Source organism: Caloenas nicobarica, chromosome 15 (assembly GCF_036013445.1).
Source record: "Caloenas nicobarica isolate bCalNic1 chromosome 15, bCalNic1.hap1, whole genome shotgun sequence".
In the NCBI taxonomy this organism is placed as follows: Eukaryota; Metazoa; Chordata; class Aves; order Columbiformes; family Columbidae; genus Caloenas; species Caloenas nicobarica.
The window spans coordinates 16,399,182-16,426,622 of NC_088259.1; the positions used below are offsets into that span (position 1 = coordinate 16,399,182).

The 27,441-nt window shown below is 40.1% G+C and overlaps 1 protein-coding gene across 1 annotated transcript; it reads right to left on the reverse strand.

The window, feature by feature from the left end:
- Positions 1-655: 655 nt before the first annotated feature.
- On the reverse strand, positions 656-26,886 carry SLC9A8 (solute carrier family 9 member A8). Its single transcript, XM_065645889.1, has 16 exons — positions 26,834-26,886; positions 26,214-26,392; positions 22,016-22,096; positions 17,077-17,135; positions 14,644-14,727; positions 13,796-13,897; positions 13,070-13,104; positions 12,310-12,453; positions 10,894-11,032; positions 9,867-9,972; positions 8,695-8,811; positions 7,107-7,189; positions 5,278-5,389; positions 4,655-4,875; positions 3,435-3,581; positions 656-2,187 (listed from the first exon to the last, which is right to left on the reverse strand). The coding sequence occupies exons 1-16, from the start codon at positions 26,839-26,841 to the stop codon at positions 2,080-2,082; spliced, it is 1,725 nt and encodes a 574-aa protein (XP_065501961.1). The 5' UTR covers positions 26,842-26,886; the 3' UTR covers positions 656-2,079.
- Between the last annotated feature and the right edge of the window lie 555 nt (positions 26,887-27,441).

Consider the following 27,441-nt stretch of genomic DNA (forward strand, 5'->3'; position numbering starts at 1 on the left):
ATTTAATGTGTAAAATTATTCCCAGCGAAGAGCTCATTCGCTGCCGGAGCACTATCGCTAATTGCCAGCAGAGGGCGGGAAACGACCAGTTTGCCTTGCTGGACGTTCCCGAAGGGCTGACCTGCCGGCGCGGCCCCGCCGGGGATTCGCGGGTGACCTATTTTGCCGGAATAACCTTAGAAATTAGAGGCTATTTAATATTTCAGCGTGACTCTGGTGTAACACGAAACCCAGTGTAACAGCACCTAGATCCGTGTCCTCCTTCCCGTGCCAAGAGAAGCTCGCAGGGACCTTCCAGCCAGCCCTGGGGCTTCAATGTTCAAATCTAGAAACCGAGCGTGACCGATGGGAAACTCCAGTGTAATGAACTCTACTGTTGTCTCGAAGGGTGAAGGAGAAGTCCGATTTTTAAATTTTATTTTCAGCACAGATCCTCTCCCTAGCATAAAGCAAGCACTGATTTCTTTCTGGCCAACACCAGGAGCTGAGTTCGTGCCCCGTTCAGAGCCCACCGGAGCGTGTTTTGGCTCCAGGATGAGCAGAGAAGTTCTTTGAACTAAGCGGGTGGGGAAAGGGGGGACAGGAGCCCTGTAGCAAGCTGTGATATTGTGAAAAACTGCTCAGACAACATAAGGTTAGGATTCTAAATACATTCTTGAACTTTTATTCGTCCCAGTGGATAAGTGGTTGATTAAAAACCTTGGTAGCAAAACCAGACAAAAAAATATAAGGCTCACGCTTCCAGCAACAAACATGTGCACTTGCATGTCAGATTAACGTGCAGAATTACAATTCACATTTCAACAGTTACTATTCCTCACAAGGAATTTGGGTTGGCAGTGAGAGGGAACTGCTGCATGTGTAACCATGGCAAATGTGCAACAAACACCGCGTGTCTGTTTAGGTGCGTGCAATTCTGAGCAAACGGCCACGTAGAAAAGGTGAAATGATACTGCTGATTTTTGAAACAGTGTAAGCAGAAGAGAAAAATCCTATTAATAAACAGGATATCTTAATGAAAGCTGTTTGGCATTTCCCAACATTCACCAATGTGCAATATTAACCTTTCTGTACCTGGATTAGATTTTTGTACAGTCTTCTTCCTCATGTACATGTTTAGTTTAACAAGTGAATAATATGGAAAATGCTGCATTTGCTTCTGCTAGAACTTAGAAATTCCACTAGTGAATTCTGGAGTGTTAGGGACACTTCACAAATTAGGCAAAACAAAAGCTCCCATTTCCTAAGATTTGAAGCCAAAGCACCAGCAAGGAGCAACTGCCCATCACAGAAACCCAACTGCAACTGGCTTTAGCCAAAGAAAAACAATCATCAAAACTGGAGTTTCAAATGCAGTTCTGTACTGTGTGATACAATCCCCCATCCCCCCAGACCATGTCATAATCAGTACTGTGGCTAGATACTTCTGTATAAAACAAAATCCCATAAAACAGAAATTAAGAATTTCTTAAGTGACAAAACCACCAGTTTTCAGAGGTGCCTCCTTGTGTGTACAATGCATCTTCTCTGGACCCATAATGTGCAAATCCCATAAATAATAGATTTATTCCAGTCTGATTCACTTAGTAGTGCTGAAACAAATTCACAGTATAAACTGTCAAGACTCTTCATGCTGTGAATGTGTATGTATATATATTATATATAGAAAACTAAAGTGCAATTCATTCTGTCTTGCAGAGTCATACGGTGACTTTGTACTTCAGCGTATGTTTACAGCAGATTTCATAATAGAAAGAAGACCCCCCCGTTAAACAATGTAATCATTTCACGGCAGATGTTTCTGCTTTTCAATGGGCTGCATGAAATTTGCTTTGCTGTAAAATCTGAACAAAAGGCTATTTGTTCAGTCCAGTGTCTGACACTTACGGGTTTCCATCGCTGACTAGTAATATCAAGCATAGGACATCTGCAGTTTTATATCTAAACATGTAGCACAAGACATGTCTGAAATCAAAGTTAATTCATAGTTTTCCAGCTTTTGCGCAGTCAGACTCTTGATACTTAAATCCTCCTTCTGATGCTCTAATGATACAGTGGTTGTACTTCTTCCCTGGTCTGCTACAGCAGCTCTTGCTCATCATCTTCAGACCCTGAGGGTCCTTGTCGTACCTCTTCATACCACTTGTTTGTGAGGGTTTTCATCTGTATGCGCCCGTGATGCAAGTCCTAAGGCAAAAGCAAACCAGAAAAGTTTGTCGTTTAGCTACAACACTACTCGGAGCAAAACAGAGTAGTTTAGCACATTTCTTAGGAAATAATCCACTCCTGGTCTCTAAGCATGCAAAGCAATTCCGCTCCCTACCAGAAAATATTTATCAAGTGTTCAATCAGTAATTACTTCCACAGATGAAGTTTTTGATGCCGGGTATCACTACCTGTGTTTTCTAGCCAGTCCTGCTCTGTGGGTTTCAACAACCCTAATGCTGTCTGGACAGCCTGGCTCTGAACCTCGCTCCTCTGTGTGTCCAGGGACAGTGGGAAATCTGTGGCCTGCTTTGGTGATTCACACGCTTACTTTTCTAGCCTTTGGTTGCAATCTGGATGGAAGCCCATGCTTTTGGCTACCAACTATGAATCGGACGCTTACTCTGGTTTCTTGTTCCTTTTTGGGTTTTCAAAAAATGCCTTTAGCTTTTGTGGAAAAGTCCTGAAAAGCATTCTTATGAAAAAAAGAAAAAGGTACAAAATAAGAGGAAAAATAGTATGTTTGTGCAGGCTAGGAAGATGGAATGTGCAAACTTTACACCAAGTGATCAACTCCACAGTAAAAGTGCTTAATTCTATGGCAAATTGAAAAAAAACCCAACTATATGGCCAATGAGTCTCAGGTTTCTGAGGTGTGGAGTGAAAATGGTGGAGCACTTACATCTCTCAGAGCCATTCGGTGTTAGGTTACATGTTCAGCCAGGTGTCATTTTGCATTTGCAGCTTCAAAGTCTTGGTCTCCCAGTGAAGAAGTCTTAAAAGGTTGCAATTCTGCTATGTATTTTCAAGATAAAAACTGCACTCTGCAGAAAAATGGCAGTTCCAGAATTGACAGGACCATGTACAGCAAAAGGCACCAACTTTGTGTGGTAGCACTTTAAAAACTCCGTATGAGTTGCAGCAATTTTCTAGCGACAGTAGTAACTAATAACTCCTGATACTCTGCAAGATTAGAGGGGAGTTCAATAAATCCATACACCTTTTAAAGTTTAATTGTGCCCTGAGAGATGCTCATTTAATCAAACCTGCAATTTTCCAGTGCAGCTTTTCATTACAGCTGCTCTACATATGCACAAGTAACGTATTAGATGGTTCACTGTTCCTCACGCAGAAGCTGCATGGCTACACTGTGAGCTTCAAATGGTACAGAGCGAAGTAACAAACAATTCTACCAGAGTTCTTTTTCTTCAAGAAAACGAGAGACTTACTTCTTGTGTGAGTCTTCTGGTAAAGAAAGGATTCAAATACTTGGCATCAAACCACATAAAGCCTTTGAGGTCCTGGCGTTTTATGTACTGGGCTTCATACTCCTCCTCTGTGAGCTCTGATAAATGTTCAGATTCTATGGTATTTCCCTGAAAAGATCACAAATATTGGAACAATCTGAGAAATATGGCAGTCATCCCTCCCACTTGCTCCAGCCCCCTGCTCTGCATTCTCCCTTCTTGCAACCAATTCCCATGCTGGAACGAAATGGAAATTATCACCCCAGTCTCCCAGAGCTTATGGCTGCATTGATCTGTCCAGTTGTTGATTCCCAGAGCCACTTAGCTTCCCTTTTCATGTGGAAAGTTAAGACTTCCAATGTTCCGTATTTTGTATTGTTACTATTGCTGAGAACAGATATCTAATGTGCAGGCTTTCTTTTGTGAGCTGCACAATGATTTTATCCAGCAAGAAACAGTTTAATGTCATTGTCTCACTAAAAATAAGCCCTGTATCAGAACATATCTGATCTCTGTGCTCTTCCTATATGCACCTCCCTGCTTGGACAGAGTAAGTTAATTCTGAAGACTGGAAGCTTTATGAAACCTCATACTAAGAGGAGCTGTTCTTCAGACCTTCCAGAACGATACCCTGCATGTATCATTGGATGGTTTGGGGAAAACCAGGCAAATGCTCTGGGACACTGTGCTACTTCAGCCTTTTGCACATGAGGTTTCAGACTGGCTGCTAGTTTTCTTCAGTATTCCTGCTTAGCCAGAAATCACTTTAAAATAAAACCCAGACAGGGGGTGCTGTTGTTACCACCTTCTCATGGCCTTTGCTTTGACTTTTTCAAAAAAATTCCCATCTGCCTTTAATGATTAATTCATGACTCACACTGTACTAGCTACTCTCCCTCTGTATGTGACTCAATCCTCTATCATCTGCTTTATGCTTTTGCAGGGGTTACTTTAATTTGTATGGATCAATTTATAATTAGATTAAGAGCCTTTATTTCTCTTCCCTTTGTCCAAACAGTTATTTGTGTAAACAGTAACCAAGCTCTGTCTTCGGGATATTTTAAAATGATATTGCTTGGCTTTTTCCCGCTACACTTTGATGGCCTTAGTTTTACTTTTTAGTAAAAAATAACGTACTAGTCTTTCCTCAGAAAATGTAAAAATTACAAAGTGATCCTCTGAATTAAAAACTCCAAACAAACCATCTTCTCTGTCTTGCTAAGATTAATATCCTTCTTGTTCCTCTTGCGGGCTTTGGAGTCCTCGATGTCAATCAGCCTGATGAGGGGCATGGTTCCTCCTCCCAGCAGCAAAATTGTGAACAGCACTATGATGATGGTGGTTGTCCCGATGAGCTGTCGCTTCTCTATTGGTTCCAAGCCCAAATGGAGGCTGAGGGCATAGGGAATTGCACCACGTAAACCTTATCAGAGAGAACAGTAAATCAGTTAAGATCCTGATAACTCAACAGGAATCTTCCATCTTTAGAAAATTTTTACAATCCTATACTATTCCATTTATCTGTCATTTGGTTACTACCCTAAAATTAATCTGCGCTCTTCAGATGCTGTTTTTCAAATTGTGAAGTTGCTAGACCAAGATGGAAAAGTGGACTCTCTGCAGAAAAGCTTTAGTGAGGGGGTTGCCACTGCGTGGTCCTCCAGCACAAAGGGTAGAGAACATATCTACTGCACTTGGCTTTGAGAATGGTGCAAATGTCGACTTTCGCTCCACAGATGGAAAACCAATTCCTCCCAGAGCAGCCCACACAATGAAAGAGAGAAAACATTTTTTCCAGTCTTCCGTACTTTGAGCTTTAACTTACCACTAAACCACATGATAAACATCATTTTGGGGGTGATTTTATGATCACGGAAAAAGTTGAGTAAGTAGGAAAGTGGGAAAATATTCACTGCTCTACCAAACAGAACAAGTACCTAAAAAAGAAAAAAAAAAAAACCAACAACACAACAGGAAAAAAAGCAGATGATCATTTGATGTGTCACATTCATGTAGGTCCCAGTTGCACCCTTTTCACTCACAAGTCTTCCAAGTCAGTGTGCTGCCAAAGAAATCTCTCAGCATACATCAATGTGGAATTTAACTTTTTAGCATTTTGTCTGCTTAACTGAAACTACACCAGACTTCTCACTGACAGAGGTCAGATACTACTTTACTTACAATAAATAAATTGAAACGCAAGAGGCGTTCCAGGGAGACCAAGAATTACTTTCAGTAGAAGTTCTCAGTTTGTCTCCTTTAACCACTCCCTTGGCGTAGCAGCCAAGAGGCAATAAGATATTTCTCTTGTCTCCCCACAGACCTGTTCCTCAGAGAAAAAGGCCAGAAGCCAAACAAATAGCACGTAATCGAGTTCCTCAACTCTTCCCTGGGTATGGCTATAAAATATATCACACATTGAAGCAACATTTTGAGAGAGAAAAAGAAAATTGATGAAATGGCAGGCAATGAACAAACACAGTGAAAAGCGCAGCTCAGAAAAGCAAAGGTTTTCACAAGGGCATTGCTTTGAAACTCCACCACAAACAGACGTTGGTAAGATAAATATCCTAGAATTAGTCAGCAGGATCCCTGAAGGGCTGCGCTGTCTTACTTTATGAATCACCCCAAAATTATGCATTTTGCATTACGCCCGTGAGGGCAATGCTACATAGAAGGAAGTGTCACACCTTGGATATGTATTAGGTAATGAAGTTGGGTGTAATGCAGTGAGAGCGGTTTCCCAGATATCCCTATCTGTAAATTGTAGATAACGATTCTTCCCTCGAACCATGGAATAAAATGTGCTAGTATATGTTGCTGTATATGACTGGAAATGGATTCACATTTCCTTCTTTTTGACTCTGCAAAAGAGAACATGCTTTTCAGGTCTGTATTAAACAATTATAACAGCAACAGATGTAGGTGACCCCCCTGTGAAACATAATTCAAAGTGCCAGTACATAAAGCTACACTGAAATACAGAATGAAAGAAAAAGAATTAAGAATTGAGTCAAAGAATGAATACACATTGGAAAAGGTTTGAGTAAGGAGAAGGTGAGCTCAGAGTGAAAAAGTGATGTATGGACTAAATTGGTTTATGTGAACAAAATGCAACAACGTATGAGAGAGAGACTCAAAAGCTGTAGTCCTGGAGTGAAGAAACGGAGCAGAGTTTAGTATGAGTTTGAAACCATAGTTTCTACGAACTGCCCATTCACACAAATTATTCATATGAATCTAAAGATACACATGACCTCAAGGTTATCTTCCAGGAAAACAATTTCTGGAATGAAGTGGCATGTATAATAATCTCAACATATTTTGAGATTTATTTTATCTTAATAAATCTAAGAGGGTCAAACCAAGCAAGGTTCTTTTCCTTATTTTTAATAATCTTACAGAGAAGGGCTTCGAAATATCAGCAAACTGGAATCCCTTAAAGAACGCTGATGTATATGTACACCAAAGCGCTGAGGACAAGAATATTTTCATGCTATTAGAGTTAATTTTGTGCAATATATAAAAATATGAAAGTATTTTCATACAACATAATAAATTTGTTAAAATATTTTAACTGTAAGGTGTTTTTCCTTCCCTCCTCCCAATATCAAAACTGCATCTGAACAAGTTTGGAAGAAAGTAAATACCTACTATGCACCAGATGACAAAGGACATCTCAAACTTGTGAGGAAAACTAAAAATTGACAGTCCAAGAAATGCAAAAACACATGTTTCTGAAAAAGAGAAATCACATCTTAAATAAACAGCTCTCTAAAACCTTTTCTACTCCTGTTATAAGTTAATATATGTGGTACATAAAATATAAATTTCCTGACTTCGGAATGCACAAAATAGGCACAAATTCTGCTACACAAAGGCTGGGTTCTCCCGCTCTTGCTGCCCGTGGACAGCACCTTCGACCGTGTGTAGACTTTTCTCAGCTGTAAGTTACTGATGAGGATGAACGAAGCTGGCAAAACCTTGTCCTAAAGACTGAGGAATTTTTCACTTGAACATAGGACAAGCTGCAGAACACAAACTACAGGAGTGACTGACGACTTCTGTAGCTTTGAGTCAGATTCTATATAAAACTGAAATGTCGAGCACGATCTTGCACATTGCAAGCTGAACACTTACAAAGTATTTGATAAGTTAAATTCTTATAAGCAGCAACAGTTTATGACTTTCTCTGTAATAAAATACTGCACTGTATGATCTAACAACCCTTGTATATTCTCTAGAATGATGTTTGCAAATCTGAAATAGTACCACCACTGCACAATGACTCAAGTAATCCAAACATTTTATTTCCACAGCACCAACCTATTACCATCAGAGAACTGACAAGCGAGGATGTTTTGTCAGTCCACTGTTGTGCCAGCAAGGTAAGTTTCTTATCGTAAAGGTGGTTAAAAACAGGAAAGGTTTTGGACAGACAGTAGCAATATCTGAATTACTGTGGTATAAGATACTGTTTGTTCATGCTTTGGGTACTGGCTACTTACATTTGCATGTTCAAAACCTGCTGCAAACATGTACAAAATTACACACTATCTTAAATAATGTCTTTACAGTGACTTGAATGAAGATGCGGCTTTTTTAGCATTTGTAATAGATTAAGACCAAACCCTGATGAGCTACTGGTGCTCAGGTAATGAGTGGTTTAGTTTCCAGCAAGGCCACTCCCTGACAATGCTCCAAATGCATCTTTCTGCAAACAATACAAAACATATTCATGCCATCCCCTGAAAAACAGGGGTATATTTGTAATACAGAAGCATGTCATTTCTTCAAAAGTTTGGCTTGTAAGAGGAAACGGAAATGCTATGGGACTCTGTGTTGTTTGTATTACTACCTCCAAAAACTTCTCAATTTGTGAAGCTGTTGTTTATACAAGTAGTTTTTTATGTCTCAAACCTTTTTAAAAAATACATCTAAAAAACCAAAATGTACCAGAGGAATATACCAGAGATCTCCGTTCAGTTATCAGCCTTGTGGCAAATCTTAGCAGGAGCTTGAAGGATGGGGGAGAGAGATTTACCGTACATTTTATCCAGTACGGTGGGAAAGGTGACTTTTGCATTCCAGCCTCCACTGTCTCCTCTTACAGACACATACCGCTGACATACAAATGACTAGAGGAAAATTCACACCTCTGCTGCTCCCATCAGAATCACCATGTCAGGCAAATACAATTTTAAACTATTAATATTAGATATATACTAAAGGTAGCACCTACCACACATGAAAGCAACAGTTCTGAGTGTCTGCTGCATTAAAATCTGTGTCACTGGGGACAAGTTGTGGTGTGTATAGTGAGACATCACGATGCCGGAGAAGAGAATTGCCATGATACCTGTAGATAAAAATGTGGCAGTCAACAGAATAGCTTGCACTGTGCAAATATTTGTGTTCACAGCCCTTAGTAACGCAAAAGCTTACGAAGCAGCAAGTGGGGTTTCTACTACCATTGTTACTCACGCTGGTCTCGTTCCATTCGTCATATTAAATACTGGGAGGTTACATTTGGGTCACTTGCAAGCTAGAATAAATCCCTGTTATGCCATATTTTCCCATGAAAGTGAGGGAAATAAAAAGCTGATTCTTGAGTGCTTTTCTTGCTTTTCACTCTCCTAACAGGTAGAGAGGTGAGATCAAAAGTAAATAGGATTTGAGAATACAGAGGGTAGGGAACTGTATGATTTAGTTCTCCTGGAAAAGCATTGTTCTTTCCCACCTGCTGATCAGCCAGAAGCAGAATGAGACCAGCAGGGCACGGCTGTGAATCCATGCCGGTACGGTGCACCACATCTAACACCGTAAGAAATTAGGAATGAACAGCACGCACAGGCGTATCCCCAATTTTCTATCAATTTGTGAATCAGAAAAGCCATTGAGACTTCAGAATTCAGGGCAAAAATTACCTTTGTAGGAAGGTACAGCAACCGATATCAGAGGCCAGAACAGCTACCTCAGATTTCACTGTATTTCATGAATCTTTGATTTTGTGCTGGGGATTTCTCCATCTACCTTGCTTCCCAGCTCTTGGTTATTTATGGGAAGAATCAGAATTCCAACCATTCCGCTAACTGCTCAAGATATATCACAGGCTGGACATGACCTAAGTTAGCTAACTTGGCTGAGATCTACAGCGTGCAGCTGAAACTTTAATTCTCTGTTAGAGGTAACTGGGGAGAATACTAGTATTTAATGCTTATGAAAACTGCAATTACCTTTCCTACACTTTTATAACATGAAGTAGAGAATAAGTTTCTTTAAAGTAAGTCAAAAGTAAGAGCACAAGTTAAATGAGAAAATGTGCAAACAAAAACAGGGGCCATCTTAGACACAAATAATACCTAATCCCTAAATTTATCAAAGAAATTCGCACATACTAATTTTGCTACTCACCTGAGAGTGAGATACCTTCTGCAAGTCCATAAGGAAGGTAAGCAAAGATAATCATCATCCCAAACTCTAGGGAGGGTGTCTTCCTTAAATCAATGTGCTTTAGCACGTGAACAGGAAAAGGTTATGGAAAAACTAAGTAAAAAGAAATTCAAAGTTTAAACCTGTGTCATTCCATTACAAAGCAACAATTATGTTTAATGAACATCTGGCTCCCTCTTTTGTCGTGATGTATGGAATAATTTAAAAGTCCATGGTATCAGGCTAATGAACCCAGAGAGGAAATATGTCTGTATTTAATCAAACACTCTGTCCTTGTTATTCACAAAGCGCTTATTAACACTACATCCCAGACAACATGAAAAACTGTTGTACAAGTCCCACACAAAAGATTATCTACAGTGTTAACATGGAACAAGCTCTGAAAAGTAACAAAGGTGTCTGACTTATAACAAAGATCCTTCCTCATCTCAGCAGAGAAGCTTCTGGGCTTTTAGAAACAAATTCATGGAAGCGGAAGAGGCAAAATGTAACTCAATGTAAATCCAAATAGAACAGTTTCTGAATTCAGCTGCCTGAAAACGATACACAGGGACAAATGAGCTGGTCTGACTCAAAAGCCCTTGGGAAAAGCAGCTTTTTTTTTTCTTTTTAATTAACTGGTTTAAGTATATAAAAAAGGAGCCATATGCTTGTAAAAATGGATTGGTATTGAAATGGAATTAATATATTTTGAACTTACAAAGCAATTACTATATTTCATAGCACTCCAATGCACATAATCTAAGCTACTATACAGCATTTCAGACCTTAATTATATTCATAAAAATGTGATGCAACTCTTTAATACACACCCATGCACACGAACTTAAAAAGAAAATGAGCATTAGAAAATCCTCGGCCAACACACTAACGTCTTATCAGCAATATCCCCTAAGAAATGGTGGAGAAGATGGGAAAGAAAAATACCTCTACAATGTTAAAGTTCACCAGTTTATACATGTGTATCACCGAAGTTAATAAAGGATATTAATGCAGAGATAAGACCAGTAAGTGTGCCAAGCGCTGCAGAGCCAAAGAACATCTTAAGAAAGTATCCCAGTGCCTGTAGAAAGGTTTGCCATCCGCTTACATCTGACATATTTTCTCTTGTCAAACCTTCTGCTGTGCTAGATATAATTAAAAAATCAATAAAAAGAAACAGTTATAAATTCTAAGCCTGGATCCAAAAATACCAAACATCTTTTGAGAATGACAACAAAAAAAGACTTCCATTTCTTTGTTGCCACCACTCTCAAAAGGCTTTTACTGTGATGCATATAACAAGAGGAATGTCAAAAGATGTTAAATCAAGTCTCAGTGTAATCCCCAAAGGGAAACCTAATTCTGCTAAAAATCTGGAAATCCAGCATTGCTCTTATGAAGAATCCCCAGAATGGCGTAAATAGGCTATGATAATGCTCAATATTACAAAACTATTTTCAAACTTTGAAAAGGAAAACACATTTTGCAGCGGTAAAAACTCTGGGCATGAAAAAGAGATGGATCATGTGATCCTCAGAGAAGAACAAATGAACAGAAAGGGCTCTCATCAAATATTCAGGAGTGGATGAGAAACAAGAAGGTCCCTGAAGAAAAACAAGCTCTTAGGAGGAAAGGGGAGAAATCTCTTTGAATTTCAGGAATGTATTTCATAGAATTCCATGCACAGAAGACAGGGATTTAACTAGTGCTCCTTTTGACTGCCGCTAGCTTTCATGGTCTTCCATAAAAGAACCACAACTGTATTAAAACCAATTAATTAATTGAAAAATGACTCTAACGTCACTACCTTCTTAGGATATCTACTCCTTCTATACACTTGTAATCACATATATTGACTTCAGAAATAAAATGAGGACTTTTTCATTCTTTCAGTCCCCCAAAATTATCATGGGCAAAAGGTAAGGATATTGGATATTCTTCTTCCCTGTGACAGCCCCAAGATAAAGACAAAACTATTGCACAGATATTGATGTATCCCCCAAACTGAAGCGTGACTCTGGGTACACGCAAATGATATGGGAGACACAGCTGCATATTTGGCAAGGAAAATATTTTTGTGCAAGCCTGAAAGGACACGTGTTGGTTCTCAGTTGTAAGGACCCTCAGATGGAAAGAGAGCTGGTAATGGGATGGACTTGGAAAGCAATCAATTATCTGGGGTCAAGGAGACGAGGCACTGAGCTAGTGTTAATAAAACATCCATTTACTGTCTTCTGCCTATACAGTTTATGTTATCAGTTGGTTTTAATAAAGAAGGATCACACAAAATTCAGCTTTACGCCAGAAATACATGATTCGTTCCAAATAAAGATGGAAGAATTACTGTATATCTGAATAACTAATTATCAGATGATAATGTGGTTGCTGTTTCCATAAACACGTGTAGTTCAAATGCACTTACTTGGTCAAGACAATAGAGACTGCATCGTTGAGAATGCTTTCTCCAAAAACCAACATGTTAAGTACAGGATCCACATTGAGAGCATTGAAAATGGCAATAGTAGCCACAGGGTCAACTGCAGATATTAAAGAGCCGAATGCAAAACTGGGAGAACACAAAACAAAAAAGAAAACTAGGTGAAAGAAAAATATGTACCTAGTAAGCCTGTATGAACAACTAGTAACAAGTAGTAACATTTTACTTGTTATGTTTTTTGCTTGCCACTCAATTTATTTATGGATTTTAACAGAAAACTGCTGTGTTTGCTGTACAACAGACAAACAAAAAAACCCAAATAAACCAGGAATGAACTTCATTTAAAGGTAGGGTGGTGTACTAAAAAACTGATTAGATTCTTTGCTAAGTTTTGGAAAAGTCTACATTATTGATGCTGAAAAACTTATTCTGTCTTTTAAGAGAAGATCTGGATGAGAAAGTTACACCTTTATCATACATACTAATAATACCAACTTTAAAGGTTGGTTAAAAAACCCATTATCTTTTCTGTCTAGAAAAATCACTGAGCACAGAATACTATTTGGAAATAAGGGTGTAATAAACAGGGTTTAGAAGTGTTCGATCTATTTATTAGTTTCATACACCTTGTTGAACCTAAGCAATCTAAACAATAACCAGAAAAGCTGGCCAAATACAGCGCATTCCCATTGACAGTCGTCTTGAAGAATGTTTCATATACTGCACCATTTCCCCAAGAGCTTACCTGTCTGTCATGTTGAGTTTATAAATTACATCAGCCTGAAAGAATAGGTAAAACATAAAAAAAAAAAATCACAGTCAACTGTGTTTTTCTGCTGTTTTCAAAAATTGAAACTATTTATCAAATCCTAAGTTCATTATCATGAAAAAAATCACAGTAGTGCTGTTAACCAGTCTAACAGTGCTGCCCTCCAACAGTGATCTGCTACAATTCTGGTCACCCAAAATCAGGAAAGACCAGATGAAACTGGAGCAGATACAGGTGAGCAGAGTAACTGGGGCATTCAAAGGAACAGAATCTGAGAAGCAAAGAGGAAAGTATGAATTGTTTGGCCTACCAGAATGAAGTCTGAGAGAAAATATAATTATGTATGTCTATATCTAATCAATGGGGAAACACTAAAGCAAAGAAATGAAAAAAATTATTGACAGAAGAACAAACAAGTTTAATACTGGAAATCAGAAGATGGCTCTAAAGAATACAGACTTTGGAACAACCTTCTGGTAGGAAGGTTGAGTTAAAAAAAAGTAAAACTCAACTCTAGTCTTAATTGCTTTTAACATGGAACATGCTGTATTTATGGAAGGGGTTCTATAACATTGCCTCTGATAGCAGAGCTGGACTTTGTGACCCAGGAATTTGCTTTCACTATATTTGTCTGCTCTTGAAAAATGGACTTGCGAAGAGCAAGCTGGATAAACCTAAGTGCTTCAAAGCAGTTATTCTTACCTGGCCGAGGAAATAAATTCCTCCACCTACAATGAAAGCTGATATTGCAGTGCCAAATACAGAAAACAGAGTGATGGAACCGATGTTCTGAAAAAAATTACCCTGGAACACAATAACAAAGTAAATTAGTAAATTCTCTGAGTAAATCATCTCAGGGAAAATTCATGTTTGGATTTGCATCTCAACTAGATTCTGATTCGCAATGCCGCTTCTAATAACAAAGCTTCATTAGTTTGGTTCCAGGTAACCCAGGACACACATCCACACCACCTGCCTCAAGATCCTGCTCTCTCCCAGTTAGTAGTTCGTATCTTAGGCTGTGATTTTGTACGAAAAAATGGTCAGTGTTGGTACCAGTTCACGGTATCGCCATCGCCCACTGCTCGTTCCCTCTCCTGCAGCACCCAGGGAGGACCAGAACCACTTAAGCTGGGACTAGCGCTGTAAGAAATGCCCATGGAAACACAGGCACAGGGCGAAAACCCTTGTCAACGTTTTCCTCTTCTCCAGCTGTGGAATGACCTCACCTTTCCCAATTCTGACCCTACTCCTTCCTATTTTGCCTCCTTCACATCAGCCTTTGCACAGCTCTGACGAGGTAAGAACCTCTCCAACCAAGAACAACCTCTGCGCAGCACCCAACACCTCACCAACATTCAGTTAACAGTAACAGGCCACATTCCCTGCATTCTGGGTTGAAGAGGCTTAAATTTTGCATTCTCAGTTCCCCGATGATTAATATGATAGAATTTAATGCAATTATTCTAAACTTGATGAAGATACCTAAGAGCGGAATGTGCTCTAAACAAAACCTCAACATGGAAAATGAGCGTCTGGCAGTGGCTGACCTTGTGCAACGAATATCCGGATTCAAATATAATAGGTGGAAGCAAAAGCAGAAAAAACATATTTGGACGAAACATTTCTTCTTCCTGCGAAACAAAAATAAAGTATAATTTCAAGGATATAATAATTATTGAAATAACACCAGATTTTCCAAAAGGGAAATTATTGAAAAAAGTTGGAAATTAAAATTGCATTGATCTTTCTCCCTTCTTATCACAAAATAAAAAACCAAAGAATAGTAAACTACTCCAGGGCTGCTACATCTATTGTTGTATGGGGGGGTTTTAATGCAGTGATAGAAATCTAGGTGTTACTTATTTTAAATTACCGTCTCCAAATAAGCTACACAGAAAACAGGTCATTTATGGCACAGGAAAACTCTTTCTGCTTCCACAAAAATTATTCCCATTTTATCTCACAGTCTCAAAATCTGCAAGGACTGTCAAGGAACAGTGACCTTTTGGCCGCTGGTTGGAATATGATGTAGGTTAACTGTGAGCAAGTACAGTTTCCCTAGAAAACTCATCACCTGACAAGAAGAAATCAGGTCATCTTCATACACTTGCAAGTGAACAGGTTCAAAATATATACCAAGAGTCTGAGGCTCAATTCTTCCTGGTAAATGTAATGTATGCCTGTAATTTCATGGTGCTATTCTGATGGTTTCTTTTTACCGTCAGAGTGATATAAATGAAAGCTACTGTGAAGTAAGATGCTATTTTTTTGGTGACCTTACTCTTTGTCGCCTCTCTCATCACTTGGCTATCACTGCTTTATGGAGCTGCACCCCAAAGTGCGCACCCCCGTATTTTCTGCGAGCAGACTAAGCACAGAAGGCAAATGAATCACGGCTGCATGTGCCTCTCTCTCCTCACCCACCCGGCTCCCTCCTGGGCTCCACAGCTCTGAATACAGCAGGACTTGTCGCCTTTGTAAGCAACAATTAATTTGTTAAAATCCAGGTTAAACAGCTGATTGACTGTTCTATTAAAACACCAGTTTTCAAAAAAGAAGCACTCATCTCTTTAAAGTCCCATTCCTGCCGGTACCAGCGATAATCATCTTAAAGGATTTGGGGGACTTAGGAAATAAAACTCATCCTTTATACTGAAATGCTCTGGTCCATCGTTCTGCGTGCACAATTCTGGGTGTCGACGGCTCACACTACCTCGTTTCCATCAACACAGTAACTGTGCGAGAGCAAAAAACCCATGTACCCGATTAATTACACTGTTTAAAAGCCCTTAAAGCAGAGCTGGACAAGGAGGCAAGAAAAAACAAAAAGGAAGGACTGAATTTGTGCTGCATTGAAGCAGAAATCAGGAAAGTAAAACACAAGGACTGGGATTATCAGCCATGCCAGCCAGCAAGAATCACCAGCAAGTACAAGGTTCGCTGAAGAATTATAAGGCACGACTGCAAGAAACTACATTACAAAGTTCTTGGAGCAGGGATAAGATCGAATATTTGCTTTGTACGCATTTTATGAAGTACATAATAATTATGGATTAGAACATTTCACATCTGAAATTACAACAGCCTGTGTTAAAACCTAAGCTTTAATACAGTGAAAGTAACTTAAATAAGCAAACAATAATGGGATATCTGTGACCCTTTACCCAAGCTGATAATATGAGCATCCCCAGTGCCTCCCGGGATTTGATCAATGCTTATCAGAAACAACTACATAATTCACTATGATCAGTATATCCTGTATTTATAGAATCAGTGCTCAAATCAGAGCATACTTTAAGCTTTCTTTTTTCTTCCTATATAGGTGATCTTCAGATTATTCTATTTAACCAAGAAGCAGCTATTTTAAAATGCTGATTTTGTGGCTGTTTAACTGACTTGCAATATTCAGTAAAATCTTGCTGGCACAAATCAGGAATGAAAAAACACAAACCAGTGCACCACCCATTGTTTCTAATAAGTAAATATGTAAAAATGAAATATCACAACGTGACTCTAGAACTATGTAATTGCTTAAATGAATGTACACAGAATTAGTGTAGTTAGTTGACAAAAAAAAAGTATACTATGTAATTTAAAAGCTACATCTGATTGGAAACCTATGCATTTCAATGTATTTTAACAAAGGAGAAAAATATCTCCCTTTAGGGAAATAACTGCCAAGAAATATCAAGCTGCAAGCTAGGATTAAAATTCACTACTCAGACTAAGATTTTCAGCTTGCTAAGGCAAATCCTGTTTAAAACTGGCAATTCAAACCACTATGATTTCTATCAGTTCACAGATCTGATCCTAAAAACTGTTTGATCCTATGAAACAAAAATCACAATTTAAATTCTGCAAGATTTTAAATTAAAGCAGGAATAGTGAAGAGTTCATTGCTTTGATTATGTGGATAAACAGTCTTACTTAAAACATTTAAGGATTGGTTTCCAATTAAAAATTAATTGCTTCAAATATACCTTCCAGTTGGCCAGCTTTTGAGCCTCTATGATTTTTATAAAAGCTCCCATAAGGATACCTAGGAGAGAACGAGAGAACATTCTGAAAGATTCACAAAACACATCGTTGTTTCCATTAACTGTTCATCGATTCTCGCTCAGTGAACTTTTAAAAGTGAAAACAAGGCAAAACATAAACCAGCAAGTCTTTCATTCCTAAATCACAAAAAAAACACAAAATGGTTTTGGGTCTGGTAATGACAGTTTCCAAGATGTTACATCATTACATAGCTCCTGCACAGAAGATTGTCACTTGGGATATCCAAATACCAAACACACATATCAAGAGTGCTGTGCTCGCTGGCTCATCAAGGTAACAGGTTTAACTACTCAAAACCGCTTCTCATTTAAGTTGCATTCAAACAAAATTCCACCTTTCTCACTACAGAACCACGAAGTTGTGAGTCAGACATCTGTGTGAAAGCACAAAACCCTCATGTCACTTGAATGCTATTCGCAGTCCTAACACAGCTCAAATGAAATCTGTCTTCTCCAAGGAAGTGAATTGTCTCAATGAAATCACAGCACTTACTGGCAATGAAGTAGACAACAAATTCTGATCAGGGTGGAGACACTGTCAGAACTATTTCCCCAATGAATTACTCATATTTTAGGTCATGTAGAAATACTAATCTGAGTATAAAAAATTTATTAAGAGTGCTGCAAACTCAATGGTTAAAGGTTATCGTGCTCTTTCCTCCTATGCATCTTCATACAGATAAGACAGAAAACTCCACATTAACAAGATTTCTCCTGGAAGTCATGAAGATAATTCATGAATTGGCATTAATTGCTTTTGAAGAGTTATGAGGAATTTGTCTTTAGTCAGATTCCACATCTGTGTTTGTGCATAGTTGTGTTTTATTATTTACAGAACGGAGACTTCGTTGTTAAACACTGGGATGCAGAAGTGAAATACACTGAACGAAATGCAAAAAGTGGCTGAGAAGCTTAAAGTTTGCTTTCCTGGAACTTGCATGTTTTTATTCTCTCATGCTGTAGCTATCAAAAGACTCTCGCAAATAGCATCACGTGGATTACTCCTGATGGATGCATCATACACACAAAGCCATGAGGCTTAAGCCTTCTTTCATACAAAAATATGTGAAGGCATTGGTCCCAGAGGATAGAAACAACCGTTCCATTAAATGGTTTGTATGGAAAGGAAGAGCAAATCATTAATGAACGAACATCAAAGGTCTGCTGCTCTTTGAAGGAGGACAGAATGTAGATACAGCCACTCACATGGCACATAAACACAGGTCTCAGTACTAACAGTCAGGCGTTCCATTCTGTGATGGAAGCTGTGTCAGAAGCCAAGGACTAGAACATTACTAATTTTTGCAGAGCAGCAACATTGTCTTCAGCTGGTACAGGCAGTACTTGTATCATTTAACCAGATGTTTTTGTGGGAAAAAAACAAACCACAACCACCAGAGTCTATACATCTGAAAGCGCAGACTTCAGGAAGTGTACTTCCTGTAAAAAACTTTCAGTATTTTATGAATTAGTATCTTGAGCCCTCACATAAACATATTTAGAGGGGATTTAACAGAAAAGAGAATCCCTGAACTGACTTCTGCTGAAGTGGAAGGGCTCCAGAGTGACTCCTGTAAGGATGGCAACCATGGCTGGTGGGCTACAAGCTGGGCACCCCATCCTATTGCTCAAGAGGCCGAAGTAAACGGCTGCTCTCAACTCTTCTTCAGAGGCAGAGCTAATCACAAGCTGACCCAAACAACAGCATCACAGACAGAAGAGGTCCCTTCATCATATCAAAAGTTAAATGAACAACGATACAATTGAAAGGCAACAGCAGAGGTTAAGGGAAAAGGATGAGCCTGAATGGTACAACTTACACCTTTATATAGCACAAGTTACTTCTAGCTGCATTTTATACGCTACAGTACTGCTAAACTAAGATTATGCTAAGCAAAGTCATGAAACAGAGCACCACAAAATAATGCATCACCAAGAGGGTTTAATAGCAGCAGAATCAAAGTTTTACACTGGTTTTTAAAACCTGTCCCACACATCCTTACAAACTACTCTTCTTTTATTACTAGATTAATGAAGGCAGGTTTTATTCAGCTGGTTCCATCTATTAAATCAGGTATGTCAGTTTTGTCAAGGGGCTAATTCGAAAGCTAAGTCTGTACAAGTTAATCTAAGCCTCATTCTTTTGAAAATGTTACAGGAATTTTCTTATTACAACCAACCTTTATTTTTTCCTGAGAACATGTTAAAAATCAGTAACAAATCAAAGAGAAAAACTTTTCTGGCAACTATTTTTACCAATTCCAGTAACTTTAAAGGACGACGATCAAAATCCAGCCTTAATGTGCTCCCGCCCTGTCTACCAGGAGAGTAACATGCCCTAAAAACTGTAAACCAGAAGCTTCTGAGCAGCTTTGACAATGGGAGGAAATACAGCTGTGAAAATCGTACTTATCTTCTCTGCTGCCTTATTTATTAGCCTTCAATGACTGCCTGAGAACATTTGCTTAATTTACAAATCAAAATGGGACACACCTCACTTCTGGCACTGCTAGCAAAACTGGATACTTGAAACTCAAGCTGTGCTCTTGCAGCTGTGTAGATCATTGCCAGTAACAGAGGTTCACTGACCAGCAATTAGCTGGCAATTCCAACGATTATACAGATGCCGTGTCCTGTCAACAGAGCTGACAGTAGTTTAAAGATGACTGAGTCAATAAACTAAATAAATAAGGATTAAGTGACACAGGACATCTGTTAGTTGGGTTGCTACACTCTCTTGACTTAGTGGAATTGCATTTGCTGGTATCACCTTGTCTGGTTTGGGAGATAGACTGCAGCTATACTGTGGTTTACACCGAAAACTGACCTGTGCAAGCTTCCTATACACCTGTGTGAAAACACAAGAGATGAAATCCTGCTCCTTCCTACCTATCTTGAGTAGCGGTGACCACTCCAGCACAAAAACTTACCAGTTTAATGAACAAGCTTTTGTTGGGGCTTGTCCTGCTGCTGAGATGTCAAGAACATGAAACAGAAAGAGAAGAATGTCTGTCTGTGGCTCTGCTGCCCTCTGCACAGCTCAGCAGGAGCAGTGACACACGCTTGCCTAACACCTCAGCTCAGCACTGCCCAGTAGTTTCCTTGGGGCAGAATATAAGGAATCACAGTAAAGAAAATCCAAAACTATGCCAGCAAGAGCAATCAATTTACTGCTGCATTTTAAGTTGGTGATTATGTGTAAATTTAGGTTAGCTATTTAATAACAATGGTAACTAACCTGATTAGAAGCCAAATAAACACTCTTCACCTGGATTTTTCATACAAAGAGGAAGGATACTGAAGGAATAGTAATGTCCTTTTGAAACCTTTCAAGACACTGGAAGACATACTACACAAAACATCTCAACAGTTCACAGCAATAATTTGAGAAGGGAAGGAAAGAGAAGCGTGTCAGTAGTGACTCAAACACTGCTTGGCTCCTGTGGGGCTGACAAAGAAAGTCAGGACGATGTGCAGCAGCTCTGATCTTTGTGTGTCACACTGTGGTAGACACAAGGATAAACACACAAGAGCTGGATGGACTCTGCTCCGATAAAGATGAGGTGTGCGTGCAATACCCAAGAAATCCATACCAGCACTACGACAGATTTCTTACAGGTCTATTTGGTTTTCAGCTGCACAGAAATATCGAAACTCAAACAGGGCCTTGCAAGTGAGCATCTCTTTAAGCTCCAATATCTTCTACTATACTAGTTCTGTGATGTGGTCTGCATCAAACAGTTATCTAAAACTTCAGGGAGTCACACCCGCAGGAAAACGTTTGTCTTTCTGCTAAGCAACAGCTCAAAGATTTTCTCAATCTAGCACCCCAGATGCAAGAAGTTCCTTGTTTTCCAGAAAGCATAAGGTACTGACAAGCACCACAGTGCTTACTTGCCATTCAGAAATTGTCTGAAAATACAGTCAAGAAATATGAGAGAAAGTACCAGTAAAGCCCACAATAAAGTAAAAAAATCTACCTGCTCAACAAATATTACACTTCGCCATGTTACGTTAGGATTATAGCTAAGCATCTTTCTATTTTTGTTGTATTTTTAGAATGGCTGTCAGTGGAAGTGCCACTAGTAATAGAAACAAAAATATCACAGTAAACAAGTTACAGAGACAGCTGAAAAGCTGTTACTGGGACTAGTTAGATCAGATTCTTTAAATATTATGTTAGACAGTACACAGAGAAAATAATAAATGTATTTGGCCTGATTTCCTCCTCATTTACACATTAATAAATCAGGAACAACGGCATACAAATAAATGAATTTGCCCTAACATAAAACTACAGGTTTAGGAATACTCCGAATTTAATTCAAATTAATTAAGCACTTGATCTTCATTAAGGGTGCCATTCTTATAGCTCAAGTCACAGGAGGAGCTCTTGTCATGGTACTACAGGGACAATTAAGCATCCAGGCAAGTTTTCAGAAACAACTACAGTCTCCAGCAAGATTAAAATCACATATACAGATGTGATTCTACCAAAACTAATACAAACACATGTACCACTTCAAAGGGAAGGCCAGAGTCTTGCTGCCAGGGAGGAAGCGCTGCAGTATCTTGTCCTCCAGTGCGCACACAAAAATAAAGAAAACTACCAAAGCACTTATGTAGTGACATCCCTGTAGTGCCTATACATGTCAGGATTTGGCCGGTCTCTGCACACATGCTCATTTCTTTTTTTCTTCCATGAATGTAATTCTATGAATTGGTTGTTTTCTTCACTGCATCCAGTTTTCTGCATCTCTCTATTGACGGTTAACACACAACAGAGCATTATTTCAAATACAGACTACTGAGAATCCCTGAATTAACACAAATTCAATATAAAAATGTCATCGTTACTCACCTAAAGAAACAACAGCCACACTCTCTGGTAGAAAATGAAGTCGGTATCTTATCAGTAAATGCACCAATATGATGCAGATAGCTGTGAAGGAAAAAAAATAAATTGTAGATTTAGAAATGTTAGAAGAGAATAAAATATGCTTTTAAGTAGTATTTCTAAAATACAAGCAGCAAAACATCTCCTAATGATGTAGCAGAAACCCACTAATGCAAGTAAACAAATTTTAGTTCAAACCTAATTCTCACTGAAGTACGTAAAGGTATCTACAAATGACAGAAAATAACAAAGGCAAATTTTAGGACTTAAGATTATGTTCTAAAAATACCAGTATTACTACTTTTAGAGCCTGATTCACCTTACAAAAAACCTTCTCTGAGCAGTAGCTGTAAAAAGTGTCAGTTATACAGAATATACTTTTTAAAGAAAGTTTTTGGTAAACATTTCGTGTTTGTGAAAGAAAGCATACATGTACACATGGCCTCAACTAAAACGTCAAAGCTGCACACTTCCACATCTGAGCCCCTCTGAGCAGACAGGCTTTACCCAAATGGAAAATCAAGTTTGAAAATCTCTGAAGTTAAAGAAGTCACAGCCTCTCTCAACCCCAATTGTGATGCTTAAGTCTCACAGTGAAGAATTTTCTTCTTCTCCCCAGTCCACACTCCCCTTGTTGCAAGTGGTGACTGGTGCTTCTTGTTCTTTTGTGCACCTCAGGAGAGTCTGGCTCCCTCGGCTCTGTAGCTCCCATCCAGCGGGGCTATGAGGTTGCAGAATGCGTAACCTTTCAAATATTCTGGTTCTCATAACAAGCATCAACCAAATTCTTATCCAAATCAGCAAGAGACATTTACTGCTGAGCATTGCTGAAAATTAAACCAGTAGGGGGAAAGGATCAGCATAGAAAAGCACAAAACGGATTTGTCTTGAAGTTAAAAAAAAATCACAATTTAAATCTAATGCAACATTCACTTACTGTTTTAAAAATTCAATTTTGTACTGTAGCAACGTATTACACCCAGCTGGGAGAAAGCCTGTGTCTCACAACAAAAACAAAGGTTACAGCAATATGAAAATCCCATCACAGACTCTATGAAAACGGTAAAGAAAAACTACAAAGGATGTATAGCTGATCTGGGTACCAGCCGTGGATATAGTTGTAAGACACTACTTGATTCTTTTAGAACCACCGCCAACAGGAAACTTGTCTACAAGAATCAAATAATCATGGATTATTAAATTCCTAGCAACTTTGATCTGAACATTCTCTGCAATGAAAGTACCACAGTTCTTCTCCCATTTTAATTTAGCTCAAGAAAGGGTTGCACAAAGAAACAACATCTGGCTTGCATGTCTGCTAATACATGTATTTTGCTCTGTTTGCTAACAAATCATTCTGCAGCGGCCTGGGATATAAGCAGCATCACTGCTCGCATTTCATCAGACAGCAACTGAAGCTCAAGCAAAGTCAATAACGTTTTATACACTGGAATCAAATTGTGTCCTGTTAATCACAGCAGATTCTGGTTTAGACTGTGTATTTGGCAAACCTAGTCCTAACTGCAGGAGGGATCTCCGTTCTCCTTGCTCTGCGCCTTGTGTCTGTGGCTCTCACCCTGTTTCAGTGTGCGCAGCACAGTGCCAGGCCACACGACGACAGCACACATCTTGAGCTTGGGAATGAACTACCTTCTCAGAACTGCTCTTAGTGATTTGGCTTAACATCTCCTCCTGGTTAACTGTCACTCACAGAGGGTTCAGAAGAGCGCTTTCAATTTTCAGCCTGAGCAAGGACTCAAGAAAACCAGTAATATTTGCTCAATTCCTGGTGCGTAATTTGTTCAGGGCCAAAGCTGCAGGTTCAGAGTGATGAGCAGGGGTGGCTCCCTTCATGAAGACTGGCAGGGCTCCCTTCCCCACAGATCTACGCCACTTGCACTCCAGCAATCTTTACAATATCAGTCCATCAGTTCTCTAAACACCTGAGTTTACAGTACAGTACTTTAATGCAGACTTAAACTGCTGTTTAGTTTAGAACACTTTACCAGAAACTGCAGCAGTTCAGCTGACTAACAAGAGCTCAGACATTTGGCCGCCAACTGCCAGACTACAGGAGCAACAGCTTCAGCATGTACCCCAAGCAAAGTTTTTATTCACCTGTCAATCAGTATTGTTTTGTATCAATTTCCTGCCTGCTAAACATGAATAATATGCAGCCAGTAAAGACATTTAGGATTACTCTATTAAAAGCATCTTTGAGACAGATCCATAAAGGCATCTGGACGTGATGGATTTCCAGCAAACTCCAATGCAAGCACAAACACACATTCTATTTAGCAGATCTAATCGTCAGCTCCTTTCCACCAGCCTTTGACTGTTTAGTTTTGGCAAAAAAAACCCAAAAGGAACCATAGCCTAAGAAGTGACTCCCACCACCATAAATATTTTGGCAGTCTGATATATTCTTTAGCTGTCTGTCACCGATTCCTTGTCTAAGACTGCTCAGTTTGTAGGGGCAGCACATCATCTGCTCCAGGCACTCATATGTATCAGGAGTATAACAACCAGGCAAATGGCTGGAAACAGCCGTGTTCTGGACAGGCAAAAAGAACTTCTGGGTGTCCCCCCAAGGAGGAGCACAGTAAAAGCACATAACAGAGGGGAATTCATGGATCTCATGAACACAGCAGAACAGAGGAAGTGGTGTTTGAAGAGAGAAACAAGCCATAGAAATCTGGGGTTAGAGACAAACTCATGCTACTTCAGGGACATAGCTCAGAACGGATCTGCTTCTGGGACTGTTCCAGTTTAGAACATTTTAAAGGCCATTTACAGCTCATGACATCCAGATTTAAGAGTATTGCAGACACATTCATTTTCACCCTTCCTCCATGCTTAGATCAGAGATTATGAATGGGAATAACTATGAACAATAAGTTTTCATACTGGCTTTACGTTGTTCAGGGAGCTCCCTTGTCCCAAGGATGGTGCTTTTACGATCGATCAAGCTATCAGACTGGCATAAGTAGGCTGAAACACAGCCCAAAAAGTCATAGCTCTGTTCTTAAGTTCTAGGAATACAACTTCACCATGAACAGCCCTTTTAAAATCCATGAGACACACATACTCAGAAATTTTATTTTAATCTTAGAAGTCTTCTATCTGCTGCATTTTGCTTTGGTTTCTTTTGTTTCTGTTCAAATTGTGATATACCATTGACCTCTGGGAGAACATTAACCCTCCTTGAAGACAAATAGATACTTTAGAAAAAAGCAGAAGCCTTCTACTTTTTGCTGCACTTAATAATAGGAGACAAAATTTAATTTTTTTTAAACACAAATGATACGCAGAAGTTTGTGCAGTGCTATTAACTCCAAACCTACTGGTTTTGCTACTTGCTACTGGAAAGAGTAACCACTTAGAAGAGAGATCTCCCAGTGTAGCTTGCTTTGGAGGAACCAAGGACACACACACACACACAAAGGAAAACATACAAACCCTTAACCCTCCATTGAAGTTTTGTTATTGTTACAGTTTTGACTACAGCGTTACTCTACGCAGATGCTAACAGATAACTACAGTCTATTAAGAAAGAAAACAGCCCAGACTTACACAGAAGTTGGGCATACATGAGCCATTCAAAACACCTGTGTATGTGCAATGTTAATATAATTATGGCAATCTGCATGTTATTATTGCACTCTTGTAGGAATGTAAGAAAGGAAAGCCAGAAAAATAGGTACTGAACTTTAGTACCTGTGCATGGAAATCTGACTGCCTTCTATTGGTTTATATAACAAAATATCTGAGAGCTGTCCAGAAGTGCTAGAATTTCATTGACATCTGTCTAGTACACTGCCCTTGAAGAGAGCTACCAGCACCATGGAGTATTCTGACGGTGTCTTTTTCATACATGAACACATGCCATGTGCTTGATAAAGAGGGTGAAGCCAATTAAACATGTTATTTGCACTTTGAGACCATGGTGAAAAGGTTTGCAATGGTACTCAGCTTTCCATAGGTTTGGGAGGTTCAGGCAGTTTTATATCCAACTCTCTAAATCCCTGTGCCTGTATAATATTCCACTTCACAGACAGAAAACCAGAGAACTAAAATGCTTAACGATTTTGATAGCTCGCCTGTGTCCTCAGATACAGAGTACGATTAACAGAGATTAAAAGACTTTCAGCTTATCATTCACCTAATACAAGAAGACTAAAAAAAATCGTCATGCCACTAGATTGCTCCTCTTGCTGGGCCTGGACTCCAGTCTGCACCGGCAGGATGGGTTTGGCAGGCGTAGGTACCACCAGTTTGGTGGTGGCAGCCACTGTAGTGCGCAGGGTGACATTGATGGCTTCATGGGTGGCATTTGCAGACCTGTCAGGATAACATAATATGCGATTATCCTGGATGGCAGAAGCATGATAAAGACTTAGCCTACCGAAGACATGCACACATGACACAACCACCAGATCACACTGAATTTGTACCAGCGACTAAAACGTTAAAGTAACTTTTTAAAAGTGGTCTCTGATCACGGGTAAACACTGGAAGTCCAGACCCACGGAGCTGATTGTTGCCGAGCACCCTGGTCCACTGCAGACACCAGACACTCCGCACTGCACTCGGGAACAGGTGACACGGGGAATGAACCCGTCGGGCGTAACCAGCACTGCCCCCCACCCCGCCAGCCCCTGCTGAGGGGAAAGGCCCCCGCGCCGGGCACACGGCAGCGCGGCCCTGCCCCGGGGGGAGCCCTTCCCGCCAGCAGGGCCCGGAGGAACGGGCCGCGCCCCGGCCCGCCGCCGCCACACTCACTCCGCCATCTTGCCGGCGCCGGGTGAACCACTTCCGGGAGGCTCCTCGGCGGCGTTCTAGCGAGCGCGTCCGCGATCTCTATGGTCGGCCCGCATGCGTGCGCGTCATCGCGGGGGGGGGTTGTCACGTGAGAGCTGTCCTGCCGCGTAGTGACGCGATGTCGTCATGCCCTGGCGTGACGTCATCCTTCCCATCGCCCGGCGGTCCCTTGTCTCCCAACGTCACCACCCCGGATCATAAGCCACCCCTTGTCCCCCAATGCCACCACCCCGGATCATAAGCCACCCCTTGTCCCCCAATGTCACCCCCAATGCCACCACCCCGGATCATAAGCCAGCCGTTGTGCTTAAGTGGAGACCGAGGTCACGGTGGCGCAGGGCTGTTGCTGCAGAAGGTGCGATGGCTGCAGGCGCGCGCCCAAGTGTCACGTCAAAATGCTCCACGTTGCACGAAGCAGACCCCAACACTTTACACGAGGCGCGTCCGAGCTGCAGCGTCCCGGGGCGGGCACGGCTGGGCCGCGGTCGGCTTTCACTGCTCGGCCGAAACCGAGAACCTAGCCTTGCAGGGAAAAAAAAAAGTGTCAAATGAACATTTTTCCAGTTAGC